General features: G+C 33.7%; 1 protein-coding gene across 1 annotated transcript in view; it reads left to right on the top strand.

The window, feature by feature from the left end:
• Window positions 1-2,109: 2,109 nt before the first annotated feature.
• The window catches only part of LOC118187816 (flavin-containing monooxygenase 5-like), a 37,446-nt gene continuing 19,496 nt past the window's right edge, over window positions 2,110-20,059 (top strand). Inside the window, exon 1 of the mRNA XM_035358096.2 lies at window positions 2,110-2,943. Within this exon, the coding sequence (XP_035213987.1) occupies window positions 2,317-2,943 (627 nt within the window). The 5' untranslated portion in view covers window positions 2,110-2,316. The remainder of the gene's footprint in view (window positions 2,944-20,059) is intronic.

Below are 20,059 nucleotides of genomic sequence, written 5' to 3'. Positions count from 1 at the left end.
AGAAATACTGCACTAATATGTACAGATTTCTTTAAAGTTTGCGAAGACTTTTATGGGTAACTTTTCTGCTACTTTCGTTCACTTTCATACAGTAATTTAGAAAAATTTGCCTTCATCATCTAATATTGTATTGATCATATAATATCCTTTAACAATTTTAAGCTCGGTGAAAACAACAGTATTTACCTTGAATGCCTGATATTATACAAAACCAACTCAAATCAATTAGAAGTAGACTGCACAATCTATTGCATTGTTGAATATGATCTAAAATACATCATTGCTGATCTAAAAGAATTAAGGCTTTATGACAAAAGGCGATATTTCAAATTTATTTCTATAAAACGTACTAACTGTTTATTTTAGGAGGGATTTTACGGATGTATTAGAGAGACTTTCAGAGTGTATAAATACAAACAGTAATACTTTTATAAATTTCGTCCGATATTTCTTTATATTTTTGTACTTTCTTTGACTAAAAAATCTTTCGCCTCTAATGTTTGCCGATTAACAAGAAGACATTTTTCCTTTCGTAAGATTTGTTACTTAATTTATAAGTTTCATTGCTTAAGAATATTAATTTTATAAAAGAACGGTTTTTAAATTCCGATTTGTTTTCAGCCAATGCTACATAGTGACATATTAATTGGTCAAAAGTAGGTCGGACTGCACATTCCTTCGTCCGTTCTCAAAACTTTCAGATTCTAAAGGTCGCTTGTTTTACCACAATCTGAAGATATTAATATAGTTTTCTCCATTTTTTTTAGTTATTTATACAGCTATATTTTAATTCGTATGATATGGCAAATATTTTGATTCCATTTTTAGTTTCTAATTGTTGAAAAATTTTAATTAAGAAAATTTTTCAGTTTAATCCTATTATAAATTTGTAGTGTCATTTATTTGTTCAATTCATATTTTATTGTTTATTCTCTTGTTTTCCTTTTGCCTGCTTAGTTTTTAACTTAATCTATAATTAAAAATTATATATCGTAGCAGCATTATGCGCAGGAAATATTTTTTAAGTCCTTATTACAAATATTTTTTCCAAATTATATATATATATATATATTCAAACCCTTACCCGTCATAAATAGACAAATAGCCCTCGAACGCTTTGCCGTAATGAAATGATCGGGCTTAATAGTCCGTACCCGGTCTTTATTTTTGCAATCGTTGTTCTTAGTCATATACTACCAATTACAGAAGTATTTTGAATGAAGAAAATATTCATTTCGGCAATATCAGATTTAAAAAAATAATAGTTTTTCTACAAATAACGATATTCACCTTTTAATGTGACCTATACTTATATTTTGGAAAGTTTTATTCTGTTTATTAAAAAATAAAATTATAAGATGTTTGACTCCCAGACGACAAAAATTGACCGGGGTATTTAACTTCCAAATTTGAAGTTCGATGTTATTTTCAATTTGCCATGAGAGATCGGTTAATTTAGAATAATTCGAGAAAATAAGTTTAATCTAAGTGCAGCAAAAACCGTGCATAATTTAATACGCCATCTTGTGGTGTCGATATCAGATACTTTTTATTTATTTAATAATTTCATTCTTTCACATTTATTATTAAATTGATTTTATTATCTTTGTTTTTAGATAATATAATTCAATAAAGTTTTCAAGCTAAGATTGAAATGAAATCAAAAGGGCGATAAAAGCGCCAACAGGAAAGATCCTACCAAATTATATAAATCCATCTGCATAAGAATTCTGTTTAATGAATTATGTTTTATAGAAGAATACTAAAATACAAAATGTAAAAAACGAACTTAATATTTCATAATTTAAGTTCAAAAGATTCAAAATAGAATTAGACATTTTTGTTTGTGAAATTTGCATACGTTGCCATTAGTGATAGGTGAAAATTAAAATACAGAATAAATCTAGAACTGTGCGTTAAAATTTCAGATAAAATTAAAGAAAAATTTCAGAGTTTCAAACAAGTTATGCTAACATGTTATCATTAAAGTTCTCTATCGATCGCTTTTCGTCTGCTTTCAAATCCTTTGGCGAGGATTATTTGGCGCAATGCGTCCGCCAGCAGCATGCAACCTTTCGGAAGAACAGTTTGATTAAAATGGTGAAGAGAGGAAGAAACCTGACATTCCTTCTCTCTTTCTCGCATCGTGCGTAAGGTGTTGACCTAGCGGAGAAGTGAAGTGCGAATTTTTTCTTCTGCTCGGTTGTGTAACGTTTATTGAACTCCGTGTTTTAATTTAACGTCATTTAAAGTGTTTCATTTGTGATTTCTCTAGAGACGTCTTTTAATACATTTGACTTAGAAGTAAAATAAGCAATGACGAAGAAGATATGTATTATAGGTGGAGGGGCCAGTGGCCTCACTGGCATCAAAGCCTGTTTAGAACAAGGCTTGACACCTGTATGTTACGAATGGACAAAAAATCTGGGAGGCCTTTGGAGGTATAGAGAGGAAGACGTTGAAGGTTTGGGTTCCGTTATGAGATCAACAATCATCAACAGCAGCAAGGAAGTCAGTGCTTTCAGTGATTTTCCACCACCGAGGGAATTTCCTAATTATATGCACAATTCGAAAATGATTCGTTACATCGAAATGTATGCCAAAAATTACGATCTTGCACGTCATATTCACTTCCAACACGAAGTTAAAAAAGTTGAACAAGCTCCTGATTACGAACTTACAGGACGCTGGGTAGTAACTGTCCAGAAAGTGGGCTCCGAAGAACCCACGCAACATGTTTTCGACGGTGTAATGGTATGTGCTGGACACCATGTCTTTCCAATCATTCCGAAATTTCAAGGTCAAGAGAAATTTAAAGGAAGAATTATTCACACCCATTCCTACAAGAAACCTAATGGATATGATGACAAGAAAGTTCTGGTTATTGGAGTAGGAAACTCTGGTGGTGATGTGGCAGTAGAATTAAGCAGTATTGCTTCCCAGGTAAGTTTTTGTTTATTTTAATATAGAATTTCATTAATTGCTAAAAATAAAACTTAATTCTCTGAAGACTTTATTTTACAGTAGATATTCTTCAAAATGTTAAATTACGCTCTGTGAAAAAAGCGATATTCGTGCATAATGTACAAAATACAAATTTTATAAAAAACCTATATATTTTTTGGTTCTGTTATGCGTAAAGTATTTGAGATATGCATTCTTAAGTACCAAAATTTTTCTTTTACTATTTTATTTCAAAATGTATTTTCCTTTTACTATTTTCTTTTATTCTGAAGTAACAAAGTTTATTGTTCGTTTCTATTATTATTATTCACAGTTGCCAAAGGAATGAAACCGCTTAACGCTGGTAATTCGACAGAGATTCAAATCCAGCAAACTATGGGGTTTTTGTAGTTTTTCGCACTTGTAACATAAATACGAACCAGTTTTTCTTAGAGTCCTCCACGAAAGCGTCTCCTCGGTAGATATTCGTTATCGGTTTTGCGTTAAGTTATCTACTATGATTTATTTACTACTTTCCTAAAATGAGTAGATGGTATTTGATAGATGTGCGATAACTGATTAAAATTTCGAGACATTTCTTTTGATAATGTGTAAGCAACTGAAATGCTGAATATAAGCGCTTTGTAATCTGCATTTACGATTTTAGAAGCATTAGTTTGTTTGTTTGTGCCTCTTTCGCTATATGTTAAAGAAAATGCTGAAATCCGTGATCTAAATTAATAAATTGAATTAAATTTCCCTTCCTTTAACTCGTATTATACCCCCCATATTCATATTATTCGATACTGGATATATTGTGGGTTATTTATGAATAAAAGTTGTAGCATTTGTTCGCAAATCAGATTCGGATGTAATTATTCCTGCAGGAAAAAAAGCTGTTGAAACTCCATTCAAACTTTTCTCCCGGAAGTCTGTTTTTCGTGTAATATATTACAACCGGTTCCTCAAAGTGGACATTAAACCCAGTTCAAAAATTAGTTCTGCGACTGGTCGTGTGAGCAGTAGTTTCCAGCTTCTACTTTCAGAATATAACAATTGAATTTGTTTCTTTTACGTAATAAAACATTCCTGTTTAGAGAATATTTATTGAAAGGAGTTCTTGCATATGCTAGGAAAGTAATGTCCAGGTCCACATTTGGAAAGGTCCTATATGTCATAGGAAAGTAACCTTTAGAGTAAATTTCGCTTGAAATAGTTTCCTTATTTGTTACCTAGAAAATGCACCGTGTTGTTAGATTTAATTTTTGTACACATTGCATAAATTCTTGTTGGTGAATGAAATTAGTATTTGTGTAAACCCTTGCCAATGGTATATATAAGAGGGATTTTCATAGTTAACATCGCATGTGATCCATGCTAGACGCTAAGTTTTTAAATATTAAGGCTAATATTTACTTCGCGAAAGAAGGATTATGTTTAAGATAAGCCTATAAACATGAGAAAAATGTCTTTAGTTCAGTACCTATTTCGAATGATTTTATCCCACTCGGATCTGGTACATAAAAATTTTCACAAGAAGTCTTAGAAGACAGTAGCAGTGAAAAAAAAAAACAATTTCTGCGACTAAAATTAAGTTTAATTATTTTCTTGTAGTTTGAGAGCTGCAATTTTAAGCAAAGAAACAACTATATGGTAGCAACGAAAGGTGTTCTGAGAGCGGTAATTTTAAGCTAAAGATACATGTGATAGCAACAAGAGGAAAAACTGGTTCTTGTTCATTACAGCAGTTACAATTAATAAAAATTCGGAATACATGAATGCATTAAAATTGTTTTCAGCAGATTTTTTTATGTTTTCAACATAAATTCTCATACATTAATACCGAATCTTTTTGTGTGGATATCCCTTTCCTTACTTGCGCAATATGTAATATCGTCTTCCAGAACTTTTTTCTTCCTTTGCCATCTCGGTAATTTAAATTTTTAGCGTGGAAAGAACTATTATAGGTTGATCGAAAATAAACTAATTTCTCACGATGATGTTTGCCTCAAGCTCTGAATACTGCTGTATTTCGGACTGTAAGAACTCGACTTTAATAACTTAACCACTTACCTCTCAAAGACATCCTGATTATATAGTGGTTAAAGGAATCAGACTCGCCAAACACTTAACCCGGCGGAAGTCGCACCAAGAAAAGTTACTAGAATGGGTGCGTGGGGTATCACATACCCCAATATTTAAAATAAAAATAGTATTATTTAGTTTTAAAACTTTTTTTTTTTGTTGTTGTTCTCGTGTATTATAAATAAGTGAATAATAATTGGGTTTCAAAAATTTAATTTCCGAAATAATCTTAGAGTTAAAATTAAGATAAATGAAAATAATAAAAAAAATAAACATCATGCCGCCAAGTTTCATTGTATCTCTAATACACCGTGCTTATTTTATTTCTTCACACTTTGAACGAAATTCATTCATGTGTTCTTGGCACAGAATGTTTTCACATTTTAAACATTGCATTCACGTTCTTGTCCTTGCGCGAGGGCAAAAATTTATCACATCTTTCATACTTAGTTGTTTCGAATTTCATGTATTCGTTTTAATTCTTCGTCGAAACTTCTGCTTTTGTTTTGCGTGAAGTACGTCAATTTCTTGAAAAAGTATTAATCTCTGATCTTCGTTCAATACTTTTTTTCATTAATTATAATGCTAAGTCCTTCAAAAACAGACTTTGTTTCTGGTTGGTGGATTAGCAGTTGAATGTAATATAATTCAAGCATTTATTACAGAAACATTCGGTGCAGGAAAGAAAATTACCATTGGCCACCTCCTTGTTATTCTGGCAATTGAATAATTGGCCGACATTTCATCCCCCATATCCACTGCTCCTTTAGTCGTATTAAAACATAATTCTTGATGTTTTATTTTCTCCAATAGTATCATCTACAGTATGATCGTTATAAAATGATGAAAGCATAAGAACAGTTTTTTTTTTTTTTTTTTTTTTTTTTTTACATCAGGAATTAATGTTTTATCTTTTTCGAAACCAAAACATTGTAGAAAATATTCTTAGTTTCATCTTCAGTTTCCGAAATGCAATCTTCATCGGTTTCAAATATTTCTAATAAATCTCACATGTGTTGCATCTCCAGTTCATAGGGACTCATTCCCAGTTCCAACAAAACCGATAAATCCTTTTTCTGAAACACACAGGCAGAGAAAAAGCGGTTCTGAAAGTCAACCACAACTAGAAACTCAGCTACTGAAAGCAGCACAGGATTTAAGTTTCACAAGTTAGGAATATTCCACTTGGGTATGATAAACCCCACGCGCTGTTAAGGATGAAATTTCGGATAGGGCATCCATTTTCGTAAAGTCTTTGCTGAATGAGAGCATTTAAAATCTATCAGCTCGTAAATCTAGTGTTCTCCAGAGAAGGATGGTATAAGAAAAGGGATAAGGCCTCGCAATTCATTTCCCTAATACTCTCGATCAGAAATGGATTGGAGTTAGGCATATTCTCTCCTATGTTTTGCCTTATTTAATTATCGGTATTGGAAGCTGTCGGAAATGCATCTTTCTGAAGTTCTTTTCGAAGACTAGGATAGGTCTGTTGTTCGTGTTTTGTCCCTAAGATTGAAGAGCGCTGAACATTCTTTTAATCTTGACTTTAATCAAGTTATATTTCTGAAATTCCCGAGATGAAAATTTTGGTAAACTGCACACTTTGCAGGTTATTTCTCCCTTTAAATACCGAAAGGGAGGGGCTCGCTGAAGTGGGGTTTAATACTTCGGCATTTCAGTCCCTTTGTTTGAACATAATTTGTAAGAGCCGAAACATATACGGTGCAAATGTCCCCCCTCCTCTTTTCTATAAGTGCAAGCAACAACGTATTTTTTTTTTTTTTTTTTACAAATCATTGAACGATACACTACGTATCAGCGCTAGGGAGTACTATCAATTCATCTGGAACTAATTCGTATTTATTGAATGATTGACTGCAGGAAGTTTACCTCATGCATTACGTGAATAAAAGCCGAGTAACATTTACTCAAGATTATAGGGAATGCAAATGGTGCTTTTTAATTACAGCGAATGCAAGCCAAGCAAGCTCTTCACGAAAACGATTGTCGGGCTGCGCTTTCCCGTTATGTCACGATCTCCAGCCGATTAAGCAATTACTAAGATAAGCACGGTGGTGGTGTTTTTTTCCCTAGTAAAATAGATTAGTTGAACTTTCTTATTCATCAAATAATCGTGTAAATCCGATATTTTCGCTCAAAATAAAACTGCGTTGCTATTTACAAGTAAACCCATAGTAAGGATCAGGAATATACACGATATTGCCAAGATTACTGCCAAGGTTATCTGCAGGAAGCGAGATGCTCTGATCTCCGGAACTAATAAACACTACGCTAAGTTTAATCCTTAATCTCAGGGTATTAATTAGTGAGAATTAGTCTTAACTTTCCTCGGAGCAGGTAACTGACTTGTCTAGATGAAATTGCACGTCTGGATGAAATTGTACAGATCTCTGGAATTTACTACAATACTACTTGAAAGTTTGTTTAGTTTTATAAACTAATAAAATTAATAAGTAACGTTATCCTAAGAGGTAGCTTAATCGTAATCTGTCTTTTTCTGAAGGATAAGTGGCTCAAAAGTGCATTTTCGTGGCTTTCCTCGTGAGATAAATTATCTATTTAAATGAAATAAATTCTCTTTCAGAACATACCTTTACTATCTTGGTTTATTTTATTACGGCAAAGCACTCGACGGCTATCTGCCTAAGGGAAGAGATGGCTTTCTAAGGGAACTATCTCGTATGCACGTTGCACATGGGGAAAACTACAAAACCGCTCACGCAGCCTGCCCGTTCGCCAGGATTCAAATAAAGAACAGAACTATCAGTTTCCAGCGATTTTGCCGCTCGCTCACTTGTTGTAGGCCTACCTCTGGTATCCTAAGTAACCTTGATGAATGTAAATATAACAATATTTAAGACTAACTTTAAATATAAGACGCTGGCTGGAAATTGATCTTTAATAAAATTTTGAGAGGTGAATTTGAAATAAAATTTTTAATTATTATTTTAATGAAATGAATCTTTAGACAAGTGACTATTTTTATTGCGAGTAGCCTATGCATATAAGTTGATACTTGAATGCTGTCTTGCATATAGCAAGAGTGCAAATTATGAAGAATATCTTCATACAGAACTTTATAGGAAACTGCACGTATTATTTACACGTGAGGTTATGCACTCGGCTCGTATAAATAAGGCGTGAATTCGAGCCAGCTTTTCTTAAAAAGTATTTCAAAAAGAATTTCAAATCAATTGAGCAAACAGACCTCGTGTGCTTTGCTGTGTTCACTAAAATAACTAGGATTTAAGTTAATTAGCAAACAATTTAGTTAACAGAGCAAATTAAATGTTTCGTAGTTTGTTCTTCGCCAAGGAGTCATTAGAACTTAGTTCAGCAATTTTATTTTACTTTATCAGCAAATAAAAGTGGGAACTAAAACTATTAAAGTATCATAGGAAATGGAGTTCACACGAAGCTATTTACTATTATTAATTATTTGAAAGATTTAATAATATGGCTATAAAAGTGCTACTTCATTCTACCGATGAAAAGAAATTCTAAGAGGCATAAAATGATTGGCTAGTTTTCCAGGATTCCAGTCCGCAGTCTTGCTACCTATTATAAAAAATGTAATACACCGGCCACTGGATTTCATACCCATGTATTAGCAAGCAAAAACGATGGGGAAAAAATGATGTAATGTTGGTCATTGAATTGATTGAACATACAAGAAAAGGTAAACTTTTGTAGCAACTTGCATTTCCAATCGAGATATTTCGTTATGAAAAATCAGCCCACCCGCAGCTTCGCGATAAAAGTCACCTAGCACTGGTAGTTTGTTCCGAGATTCAAATCACAGCGAATGGGCTGACTGCGTGGGCGTTTTCTTAATTTTCCCCATGTGTAGCGTTTCCCTTAGGCCTATTCCCAAGACAGGAAGTTCCGTTAGGAAATCCTCCATGAAGGGCATCGCTTCTCTTATCAGATAGCTCTCGAGTGCTTTGTCATAATTCAACAAAACCAAACCACTATGAAAAATCAAAATAATTAAATTGAATCGGAAATAATTAAAATTTAGAAACGTATGTTTTAAATTCAGTTCAGGTACATATTTATCTGCTGGATCATTACCTGTCGAGGAAGGTAAGACCTCCAGCCCGACACACAGTAACAGGTATACTTCAAGAATCATTGTTTTCCGTAATACAATTTTATTTCTGCTATTGAATCTTGAATGATGTAACGTCTGGATAGACTGAAGGCAATTTTCGAAAAATATTTTCCCAAACGTGTAACAGATGACCGCTGCATTGCCTCCCATTTCAGTTGAAAGCATCTCCAGTATTCATCTTCTTTACGAGTCCGAGAAAAAGTTTAACTAAAAATGGATTCTTCATGTAAGTTAGAACTGGAAAGAGAATCCCTCGTCTCATTCTGAGTCGACTTGAATGAAGAATATCCTGAACTATTTAAGGCAGTCGCTATTCTGTTACTATTCATAAGCATTGATTAGAGTAGAGAGCTTTCTCATCCTACGCTAAAAAAAAAAAAATAAGCACAGGAATAGATTTTCCAGCTTAAATTCTGGCGTCAGACTGCAATTTTCCTCTTTCGATCCTAATTTTACGTTACTGAGCGCTGCCATACAGACTCAAGGTTCCCCTTAAATGTGCTTATATTTTAATCAAATGTACTTAATGTACATCTTTATACATATATAACTGTTAAAAATAAAAATCTCTTAGTTATTATTACTGCATCTGCAGCTGTTAGAAATTCTACTTAATGGGGGGGGGGGGTGGAGTACGCAGAGCTGTGATGATAGGTGAAAAGGGGTACTCGAGTAAAAGAAAACTGAGAAACGCTGTCCTAGAGGATAAAACAGACAAGATAAACCGAACACAGAGCAAATGAAGTCTATGTCCGGTTTATATTGGGCCACCCGATGTAATATCGCCTAGTTCATGTACTTCACTTGCTTTGGATTCGACTTTTCTTGTGCCAACCTATAATTCCTATTTCTGGCGAACGGTCTGGCTGCAGGAACATTTTTATTTTCTCCATGGGCATAGTGAATAAGTTGATTTCCCTGACAAAAGTACGCTAAGAAAGAGTCTTTCCCTTTAGGTAGATATTCGTTTTGACGTTATCGATTAAGCAAAAATAAGATTGCAAAAGCAATCAATAACGTACTCTTCTTATTTTATAACTTTCTCTGCTTCATTTGGCTTTTCCCTTAAAATATAAGAATTTTATAACATTAGCTCTGAAACCAGAAGATACTAATTTTTGGCAGGTTCCGAATTTCAAGAAAGAAATGGTCGAGAGAAGTTCACAGCGCCTACCGTTGCAGGAAAAATCTATTCCTTAAGCTTATAAATTTAACGTAATCATTTCATGTAATCTTAAAAAATCGATTTATAATTTTGCTATCGGCATTAACCATTCAAATATATTCTTCGCATTATCTCTTTAAATGCCCAACAACAAAGGATTTTCATCATCCATCATCATAAACAATTAACTCAAAAATGCATATGCTTCCTCATAAAAAGAAACGAAGGTAGAAGTAACATCTTCAAAATGATGAATATGGTAGAAATATCGACAGATTTGTCATCCCAGATGAAAAAACATGAGAAAAGATTCCGCCACTAATTTTTTCCCGTCTTTTGCCCTTTTGTTTGAAGTCTTTTGCACGCCAAAAAAAAGTCTAAAAAATGAAGCCTAAAAAATGAAGTCATTATCTTCATTTTACAAGATATATTATAAACTAGGTATATATATATATAGGTTTATAATAAGTATACTATCTATTATAAACTAGGATCTATTATAAATTATTTAAAGTAGGTGCAAATCTCAAAGCGGCTATCACATGTATTGCATCGTTCTAAACAAGGGTCACTTGCATTTCACACTTGCATTTTGCAGCACAAAGAATTCGTTCTCGCAGTTGTGCTTGGGTATTAATACTGGACGAATACTGAACCTCGAAAAATCATTAACTTTCCCAAAATTGCAGTCGAGGGGCGCACGTGCTGACCTTAACGGTAACGATTACTGGTGACTCTTCAACTATATATAACTGGATACTTTATTATCAGCTCTCTCGTTTCAACATTTGGCAGAATTGCCATGTTTCATTAATATTTTCGAGTATATGCGACAATAATCAATCTATACACGTGCAGTACTACACATGTGTTTAGGTGCATGTGCGTTTACGTGCTTTATATTTAACCGAACAGTATACACTGGCTGTAAAAATGGCCATATAAATTTTTCCAAAATTTTTCTTATAAAATGTTTATTATTTAGGAACATAACCTTAATTATGAGCCGTAAGCATAGCCAAACAAACGTTTTTCGTTAGTCCAAGTCCTCAATGTTTAGGCGACTTTTTGTGGGAGTGCGGAAGATTAATAAATACCTATCATTTTTATGAAGGATATATTTTTAACTTGCCACAAAATGCAATAAGAAATCGGAACGAAATGCTCTTCTGCTTCCTCTTTTGAAAAGGTGCAACATAAAAGTTGCCCATTTTCTAATACCATTCATACCTTTAATACCCATTTGTCTAATGTTTTTTACATTTTTACGTAATTCTGTATGACAACATTGAACTTTTAATCAAATAGATGTCAACAACATCAATTTAACGCCCACCAGTGACAGAGTGTAAAGTCGCTGAACTCTGATAGTTGTCCGAGGTTCGAATCCCGCGAATGGGCTTACTGCATAGGCGTTTTCGTGTTTTCCCTATGTGTAACGTATATCCGAGCCCATTTCACTTAGAAAGTCCTCCATCCATTCTGTCCCGCATCATCAAGGCATCCCTCCCCACAGGCAGATAGCCCTTAAGGCTTCGCCGTAATCGCATAACCTAAACCAAGCGATCAGTTAATGATACTGACAAATTAAGCCAAGCCCAACATACGTAGATATTTTTTCTAATCATATGTTCCTTCCCCCCCCCCGCGCAAATTGATCAGCGCATAGAAAAACCGTAAAAGACGTTGGAAGGGTACACATGGTGACGAAAATTTTGGACGTAAAATATTTGTAAAGAAGAACATTAGAAAAAAATTAGTGACAACGACGAGAGAGGAGAGACTTATTGGAGTTGCAAGTTTTCAACTTGCCCATCTTCGCAGACGAAAACGCACTACGTGCGAGAGGTTTTTTACAACAATGACGAACGTAGCATCGCAAAAGGTATCGGTGTAACTTCACATTTTGTTATATTTCAGTTTTGGCGAATCTCGAATTGAACACTGTACACGTTGAAAGGTTGTAATTCCAATAACAGCCCCCCCTCTTCTCTCTTACGTTATCAATGGTCCTTTACAATGGAATGGTCCTCCTTAAAAATGTTTCATGCTGGCAATTTTTGTCATACGTATCGTTCCAACGGCATTTATTCTTTTTCAATGCGCTGATCAATTTGTGCAGGGAAAAAGTGTTGCCATTCGAAAATTTCGAATTTTTTCACTGTAACCGTAACCTTCAGAGCTGTATTGTTTTAAATCATCACAATCTGGATCACACATTCAAATAACAATATCCGAAATTTTATTTCAACTCGTTAAGCGGATAAGCAGCTAAGAGCTTGTATATCAGCGAATTTTTTATGCCCACCTTGCATTTTAATCTTGTTTGAGGGTCATAATATCCCATTGAGATACAGTGCGTTTAAAAAATGCTGTAGCCCCCCCCGACTCTTCTGAAAGTCCAAATGGTTTAAACTATGCGATACCTGACCCATTCTATACCTCTATCCCTCTGGTATACCTGGAGGGTCAAGATGACCTAGTTTATTCTGCGTAGTGATAAGAACTTCCTTTTTATGACCTGTTTACGTGCAATTTTCCCTTCGAAACATTTTCGCTGTTGGCGCCGATGCTTCAGCTGGATAAAAAAAAAAAAAAAAAAAAAAAAAAAAACCTGTTTGAGGCGAAGACCTTCTTAGAGTATTTATTATTATATCGCAATGGAGCTGTTAAATTTGATATAAACTTATTTAAGGAGAGTCTATTATGCAAGAATGCTGGTCTTGGCTTTAAATGCGAAAGCGTGGTTATTGGCTTAAATTTCTTATCTATTAGATTCTCAACACAATCATTTTTGCTTAGATTTAATCTTCGGCAAGATTTCTTTCGGATAGTTTGTTTTACAATAGATAATAACAATGTTCTGAAAATTTATTTTTAATTCTTACCGCCGCAGATGGATTTGCGATACGTGCAATTAGATAAAATTGTTAAATTATCTGTGTACATTTGAAATGTCTTTCATTGTAACGCTTTTATGTTAAAGATTTATCTTCAAGAGTTAATTTATATCAATTTATCTTCAAGTCCTGAAAGGTTTGTTTGTTATAATGTTGGCGTGTTAATCAAAATAAAAAGGGAAAAACGTGATAAAACGATATTCATTATTTAGTTATATGCCTTCCAGGAACACGTAGGATATTTTCCTGCGTAATACATGATTGGATGTATAGTTACAGGTACGACTACCACCCATTTGAACAAATTACATCAGTCCTACTCTTTGAAAGAGAACAGCACGTACCTTTTCTTATGAATGCTAGTTTTCCGGCTTTAATGTTAGTACACCTGGCACTGCTGTTAGAATTTCAGAAATTTCGGTCAACCGAAACACTCTTGAATTAGATACTGAAATAACAATTGTATTGTAAAACACCTACTTCTTAATCAAATTTTCTAACACATTACAGATCGTTGATAACCCAATAATTTTAAACAAATTAACTTTTCATAACATGCATAAAACTGAAATAATCTTGCATAATAAAAAAAAATCTCAATGCCCCTCTCATAATAGCGTTCACAAAATTTTTACTCTAGGTAGCCCTTATGCAAAGTGTTCCGACAACTTTTCTCATTGAGGAACACTGCACATCAGAAAACTTTGACCGATTCTTTCTTTCAATTGTAGTTTAACCGTTTGAGTCCGGCAAAGCGCTATCGCGTTTCACTTGTCGTATGCCGAAAATACGGCGCAGCGCGATAGCGCGCTTCTCTTGTTTTGTATGCGAAGACGCTTCTGTTGGTTAGTATACTTGAAAAAAGTTTATGAAAGTTATTGAAATTTTATTAAGTTATTGAAAATTGAAAAGAATTATTGAAATATTCAATTGGTTTCGCATCAGGAGGAGGGGCATGCTTTGGTCCAGGTACTTCAGAAAAAGTATTCGATTCGTTCGAAAAAATTGTATCCACGGAAAAAAACTCATCAATAATATCGTCATCGGAGGTACTTGCAGTTACTTCATCGTCACTGCTATAACTAATAACTCGTAATCTCTTAGAGCGAAAGATGATGTCACTTCCACTATCACTTTCAAGGTCATTACTATACTCTTCATTATCACTTCTCATAACATAGTCACTTTCAAATGAATCAGAACTTGACATGGGTTATTTTCGTAATTATCAATGTAACACTTGGTAAAAAAAAAATGAAAACATTTTCCAGTTCCTATAAAACAACTGCTACTGATATCACTACAACTGCTCTCAATAATTCCGCAAAGTATAGTAACCAACAGCAGCGTCTTCGCATTCTCTATACAAAACAAGTGAACCGGACTCAAACGGTTAAGACAGTGCGCAGTGCCTAGTTTGTGTAATTCTCCGATTTTATTTAAGCGAAAAGAGATCGATGTGTACATGGACACCGAGTTTGTGCAATTCCTTAACTTCTCATTTTGTTTTTTTGACGTCTTGAAATCGTACCTTCCTGGCGCCGATCTTGGTGTTAAAAAAGGATCGTTAAAAAAACGGGGCATCCAATTGTAAACTTTTATCTAAGTGTCAGTTACTTTATTGATAATCGTGCAGCTTCTTCCAAATTGCAAGCAAATTCATTGATACATTACCATATGGCAGATTTTCTCCGACTTTGAAAAAAAAATTTAAGATTGAGTTTCAGCACGAACATAAGTTTGAATCATAGCGACCGCAAAGAACGTTCCTAGTTTCTTAAAACTTAACAAAATTTAAATTTTATTATACAAAACTATACACAGCAAATTTCTTCTTTTTAATAAAACCTTTTTTCATGTATTTGTAGTTTCTAGATTCCCTCGTTTTTCAGATTTCCATGACTAACTTCAAGACAGAGACACGAAGTGTTGTAATGCAAGTGCAAAATATCACTCCCTCGTGTAGCCTTCTTTGTCTCGGGTTTATTTCGTTTTGCATTTCCTGTCCAGTAGAGTAGTTTTAATATCATAAAATGCAATTTTCATACACAATCACAATGCATTGAAAAGTTAATAGACATAACAGTGCTAAAAGTGTGCAATATAAAGGGGAATGGATTGGCGGCAAACAAAAGCAAAACAATCTTGATACATCCGAGCTAAAATATGACAAAGTTGACAAAACACTGATCAATTGGATATTTACTTTAGCCAGATGTTTATAGTTTGTATTTTTAGTAGTTGAGCATAAAGTACTTTATTTTGAGTTTCCAAAGTCGCTGCACACTAGTAGTTCTGTCCGAGATTTTAACCCCACGAACGGGCTGGCTGCATGAGCGTTTTCGTGGTTTTCCGCACGTCTAACTTGTATACCAGTTTCCCTTAGAAAGTGATTCACGAAGGCATCTCTCCCCTTAGGCAAATACCCTCGAGGCTTTGCCGTAATCACATAAACCAAACCAAAATTAGCATAAGCTTCTGGATCTCTTTTCCTTAAGCATGGTGTAAAAAAAAAAAAACATCAGGTAACTAGAATTGATGTACGAATTTTATTTCATCTGCTTATCGAGCACATGAAACTCCTTGAAAACTCCTTTGAAATATTGATTGTGATATTTTTTAAAAACTATCACATAGTTTTACATAAAACTGTTTCAAGTAACTTGTAAGTACCTTTTAATAGTTAAGTCTGCTCCTTTAATGAATATTTGTGAAATTATACTTTGGGACTTAGTCGGTGAATTTTAATAAAAATTTTTAATAAAAATTCAATTCTGTAGCAATTTCAACAGCCGAAAGGAGAAATAGCGGAAATTTAAAATGTAAAATCATAAACCTCCAGCTTTAAAATAGCTATCTCTATTCCGAAGTGTATTAGTCGGGGTTTAACGTACTTATTACCAGTATGAGCTGTTACGTGCAGAATACTTTTCTGTGGCTTTGTCTGCCTATTTTCGTTTCAAATTCCTTTCCAACGAAACGGAGAAACTCTAGTAAATCTACCGATTTGGGGTTTGTTTTTTGGAAACATTCTACAAATAGTGACTAATATTGCAACTTTCTAATACATAAAGAGTTTCGTCCGATAATGCAAAAGGAAAATTTTGCATAATCCGACCTAAAGGAAAATCTAAATTCAAAAGCCAAGCACAAAAATTTAGTAATTCTACCTACATTGATTCCTAAAGTTTACATGTAAAAGTTTTAAATACCTCAGCAGAAGTCCAAACTACTGAGGTCTTTAAAACTTTCACAGGTAAACTTTACATTAAATCAAATTTTGGCATTTCGACCTAAAAATACGGGCAAATGTAGGAAAAAAAGTATTTGAATAATACAAGTTTATGTAATAATTTTATTGCAAATGGTGTAAAAGTAAATTCTTACATACTAGCTAGATAGTTTACATAACTTAGGTAATCAATAAAAAAATGGTGTTTTCACCCATAACTCACAAATATCAAGATATGCAAATATTAAAGGAGAAAAAGTATTTGAACTAAATAATTATAACTTAAAATTCTATGAAACCAACACTAAAAATTTAATACTTCATAAAAATTCTAAACAGCCTGTAGTATTCTTGGCATTGATTCTAATTTTTAGTTAGATTTGACGATATATATTCCTGTTTTTTCAAAAGAATATTTTTGAATTCATTTTTATTTGAAAATTTGTTTTGTAGCTTCTTGATCCAAAAAAATACCACAAATTATGAATCGAGTTGAGATCAGGTGATTGGAATGGAATGTTCAGTCTTTGGGGAACTTTACAGAACAGCAATTCTTTTGCAATCCTATCTGCATGTTTAGGGTAACTGTCTTCTTGGAATTAGAAGTCTTCTTTAATACCCAATTTTGACATACTTTGAAATAAAATAATCTCTCAGTACCTCTCAATTGTAGTCAAATTTTCAGTTCCATTCCAGTTCATATTACTCCATACTATAATACTTCCGCCACCATGCTTTACAGCTGCACATACAGTTTTAGAATTAGAGCCGTTTTATTTTTTCTCCAAACAGTTTTGTTTCCATCGGATCCAAATAAACAAAATTTACTTTCATCAGTGAAAAGTGTTTATCCAAAAATTCTAAGGGCTAATTTATTGTATTATTTTACAAAATGAAGCCTTTTCTTAGGATTAATTTCACTTATATACGGTTTTTTCCTTGCACTTCTTTCTATTTGAATTTATGTAGGTAATTTCTTACTTTTTAATAAGCACTTTAACAAGGGCATTAGATATTTTTACATTACTAAAAGGTGATTTTTGTAACTGATTTCTCAATTATTCTTTCTCTTGCTGTAAGAACATTTTGGCTGCCTTGCTCTCTTTCTCTTTGATACTCCTAGTCGATTTATGTTTATTTAAACATATAGTAAACAGTTGATCGCAAAATGTTTGCTATTTCACGACAAGTAGAGCCATTATTTCTTAAATTTACAATTCTATCGCGCATTACTACAGTCAACTCATTCTGCTTACCACACATTTCAAAGTCCTAAATTTATAATAAAAAAGGAATTTGAATAATAGAATATTCTAAAACAAATTGAATTTTTCTTTTACTTTTAGTACTTAAGCAAGTTGCCACCTTTTTCATTGGTTGTTCAAAACGCTTTTCTGCCTTTGGAAATTTGCATACATCCTTTGTCAAAAAAGTTCCAGGATAAAGATCGTAGAGAATTGCATTTATAAAGTATTTATCCTAGCTGCTATCAAAGAAGTACCTTTGGCTATCTACACGCAACTGCCAACGTTTCTGGAGGTCTTGGAAGCAAGCAGGGAAATTTTGAACTCCGATGGTCGCAAGCTGATTTGTCACAGTCCGTTGGATGTCTGCAATAATCATGATGAAGCTTTCTTTCAGTCACCTTTTCACTCACGAAAACAAGAAAAAATCACAATATTCTGTAACATAAATGTGGGATCACATGTGTCCAATAATGCAACAGATATTCTTAGTCTTTCCTCTTTCTGTTCATTTGTCAGTGAGTGAGGGACGATTCTTGCATTGAAGTTTGTTTCCCTAAATTTTCGCGTAAAATATTATGAGGCACATCATGATTAAAATTCATTCTTCTGGTATCATACGCATAGTTGCACGACGGTATTCTTGCAATAACTACCTTACACGCTCCACGTTTGCATCGATATGTGTTATAGACGGGCGAACAGCTCCTGGCATCGTCTTGCAATGAATCTCTGCCTTCACAAAATCCTTTGTGCCACTCGAAAACACGGCTTTTTGAAAGTGCCTCGCTTGCATCTGCTTCATTAATCATGTTATAAGTTTCATTAGTGCAGCATAACGCAGAACCATAAGCATAACGCAGAACTTTATGTTCACTCTTTGCTCATAATCAGCATCCATTGTATGACCTTAAAGAATAAGTCGACATTCCGAATAGTGTGTTGCTAAGCACAGCCCTGCCTCCTAGTAAGCTTGAGCGTAAACATGCGCAAGGTCATGTCAATTACGAATATATACCAGACAACATGAAAACATTTGTTCCTTTTTAATATTGCAAACTCAGAAATAAAATTTGTCCTGGAACTTTTCTGACAACGGATGTAATTTCGTTTATCGGGGACAAAATTTTGTGATAGTTGTTCATTATTACATAAGCCATTTTCAATTAGTTGCTATATAAACATTTAATTTACGCCATTTGCAATAAAATTATTTCATAAATTTTTATTGTTCAAATGCCTTTTTCCTCCACTATAGGTATTATCATACTTGCTTTGATTGCTTAAAGACCCCAGCGGCTGCACTAGGTAGAATCGTTGAACACTGGTATTTCGACTCGGGCTTGAATCGCTGAACTGCATGGGAGTTGACCCATGTGTAACTTGGATGCGAGCGAGAAAGTCCTCCAAGAAAGCATCCACCTATACGCAGTTAAGAATAACTCAACTGCCTATATGCTTTTGCCTTAATCGATCAACGTAATGTGATAGCTCAGGAAATTTCAAATGAGCGTCAGGTTACTTTTTTAACGGATTTCAAAGACTATATAGTGACAGCAGCTGTTAATATTTTCGGTAGCATTAAGACTAAATGTGTTCAGAGCTGAAAAGACTTCAAAAATTTAACAAAATATTGTATTTCCAAAGCATGTTTCTACACCTTCAGATGATAAATTCTGTATTTTTTAATGCTTTATTCTTTTACTTGGGAAGTAGTAACTCATTTTCCGAAATCTATTGTTTGCCGTGGTGAAAAGCACTTCATTGCAATAACTGAGTCTTTTAAAGTGCTTACGAGAAATGGAATCATTAAGGCGTGCAACTGACATAATGTCCACTTTATCTCAATTGAACTGGGAAGTTAACAATTGCAATTTTAAATCCCTGATTATTAAAATAGGTCCTGAGACAAGTTTTATTCTCAAGTATTCGACTCATCTAAGAAAGAATATTAAGATTTCATCTTTTGAGATTTTGAATTCATGTCAGAGCTAAAAACTTTCCTATCACCTTTAAATTTTTCTAAAATTTATGCGCGGGTTTTATGTGTATGACTTTGTAAAATAAATTCTGAATGGCATGCAAGGTGAATGACGTAGAGATCTGCGATCCACTTAATTAAAATAAAATTTAAGTTAATGAATGGTCGTTTACACCTCGAGATTATAAAGTAAATTCCAAGAAAAATAGTCCATATGTGCTTTTATATAAAATACGACTTAAAAGTATGTTTGGATCTTTAGTTTCGAGTGGTAAGATTTGATAATTTATCCACGCACTTTGTCTTCGCAATCGAAAGAATAGCTGATGCACTGGGTAAGGTGCTCATTAACCTGTTGGGTCCGTTGTTGTCTT

This window comes from Stegodyphus dumicola, chromosome 9 (genome assembly GCF_044657685.1).
Source record: "Stegodyphus dumicola isolate Sdum_Otavi_A_Nest chromosome 9, ASM4465768v1".
NCBI lineage: Eukaryota > Metazoa > Arthropoda > Arachnida > Araneae > Eresidae > Stegodyphus > Stegodyphus dumicola.
Note: the sequence above shows the minus strand (reverse complement) of the source record. Positions and strands in the feature narration are given on the sequence as shown.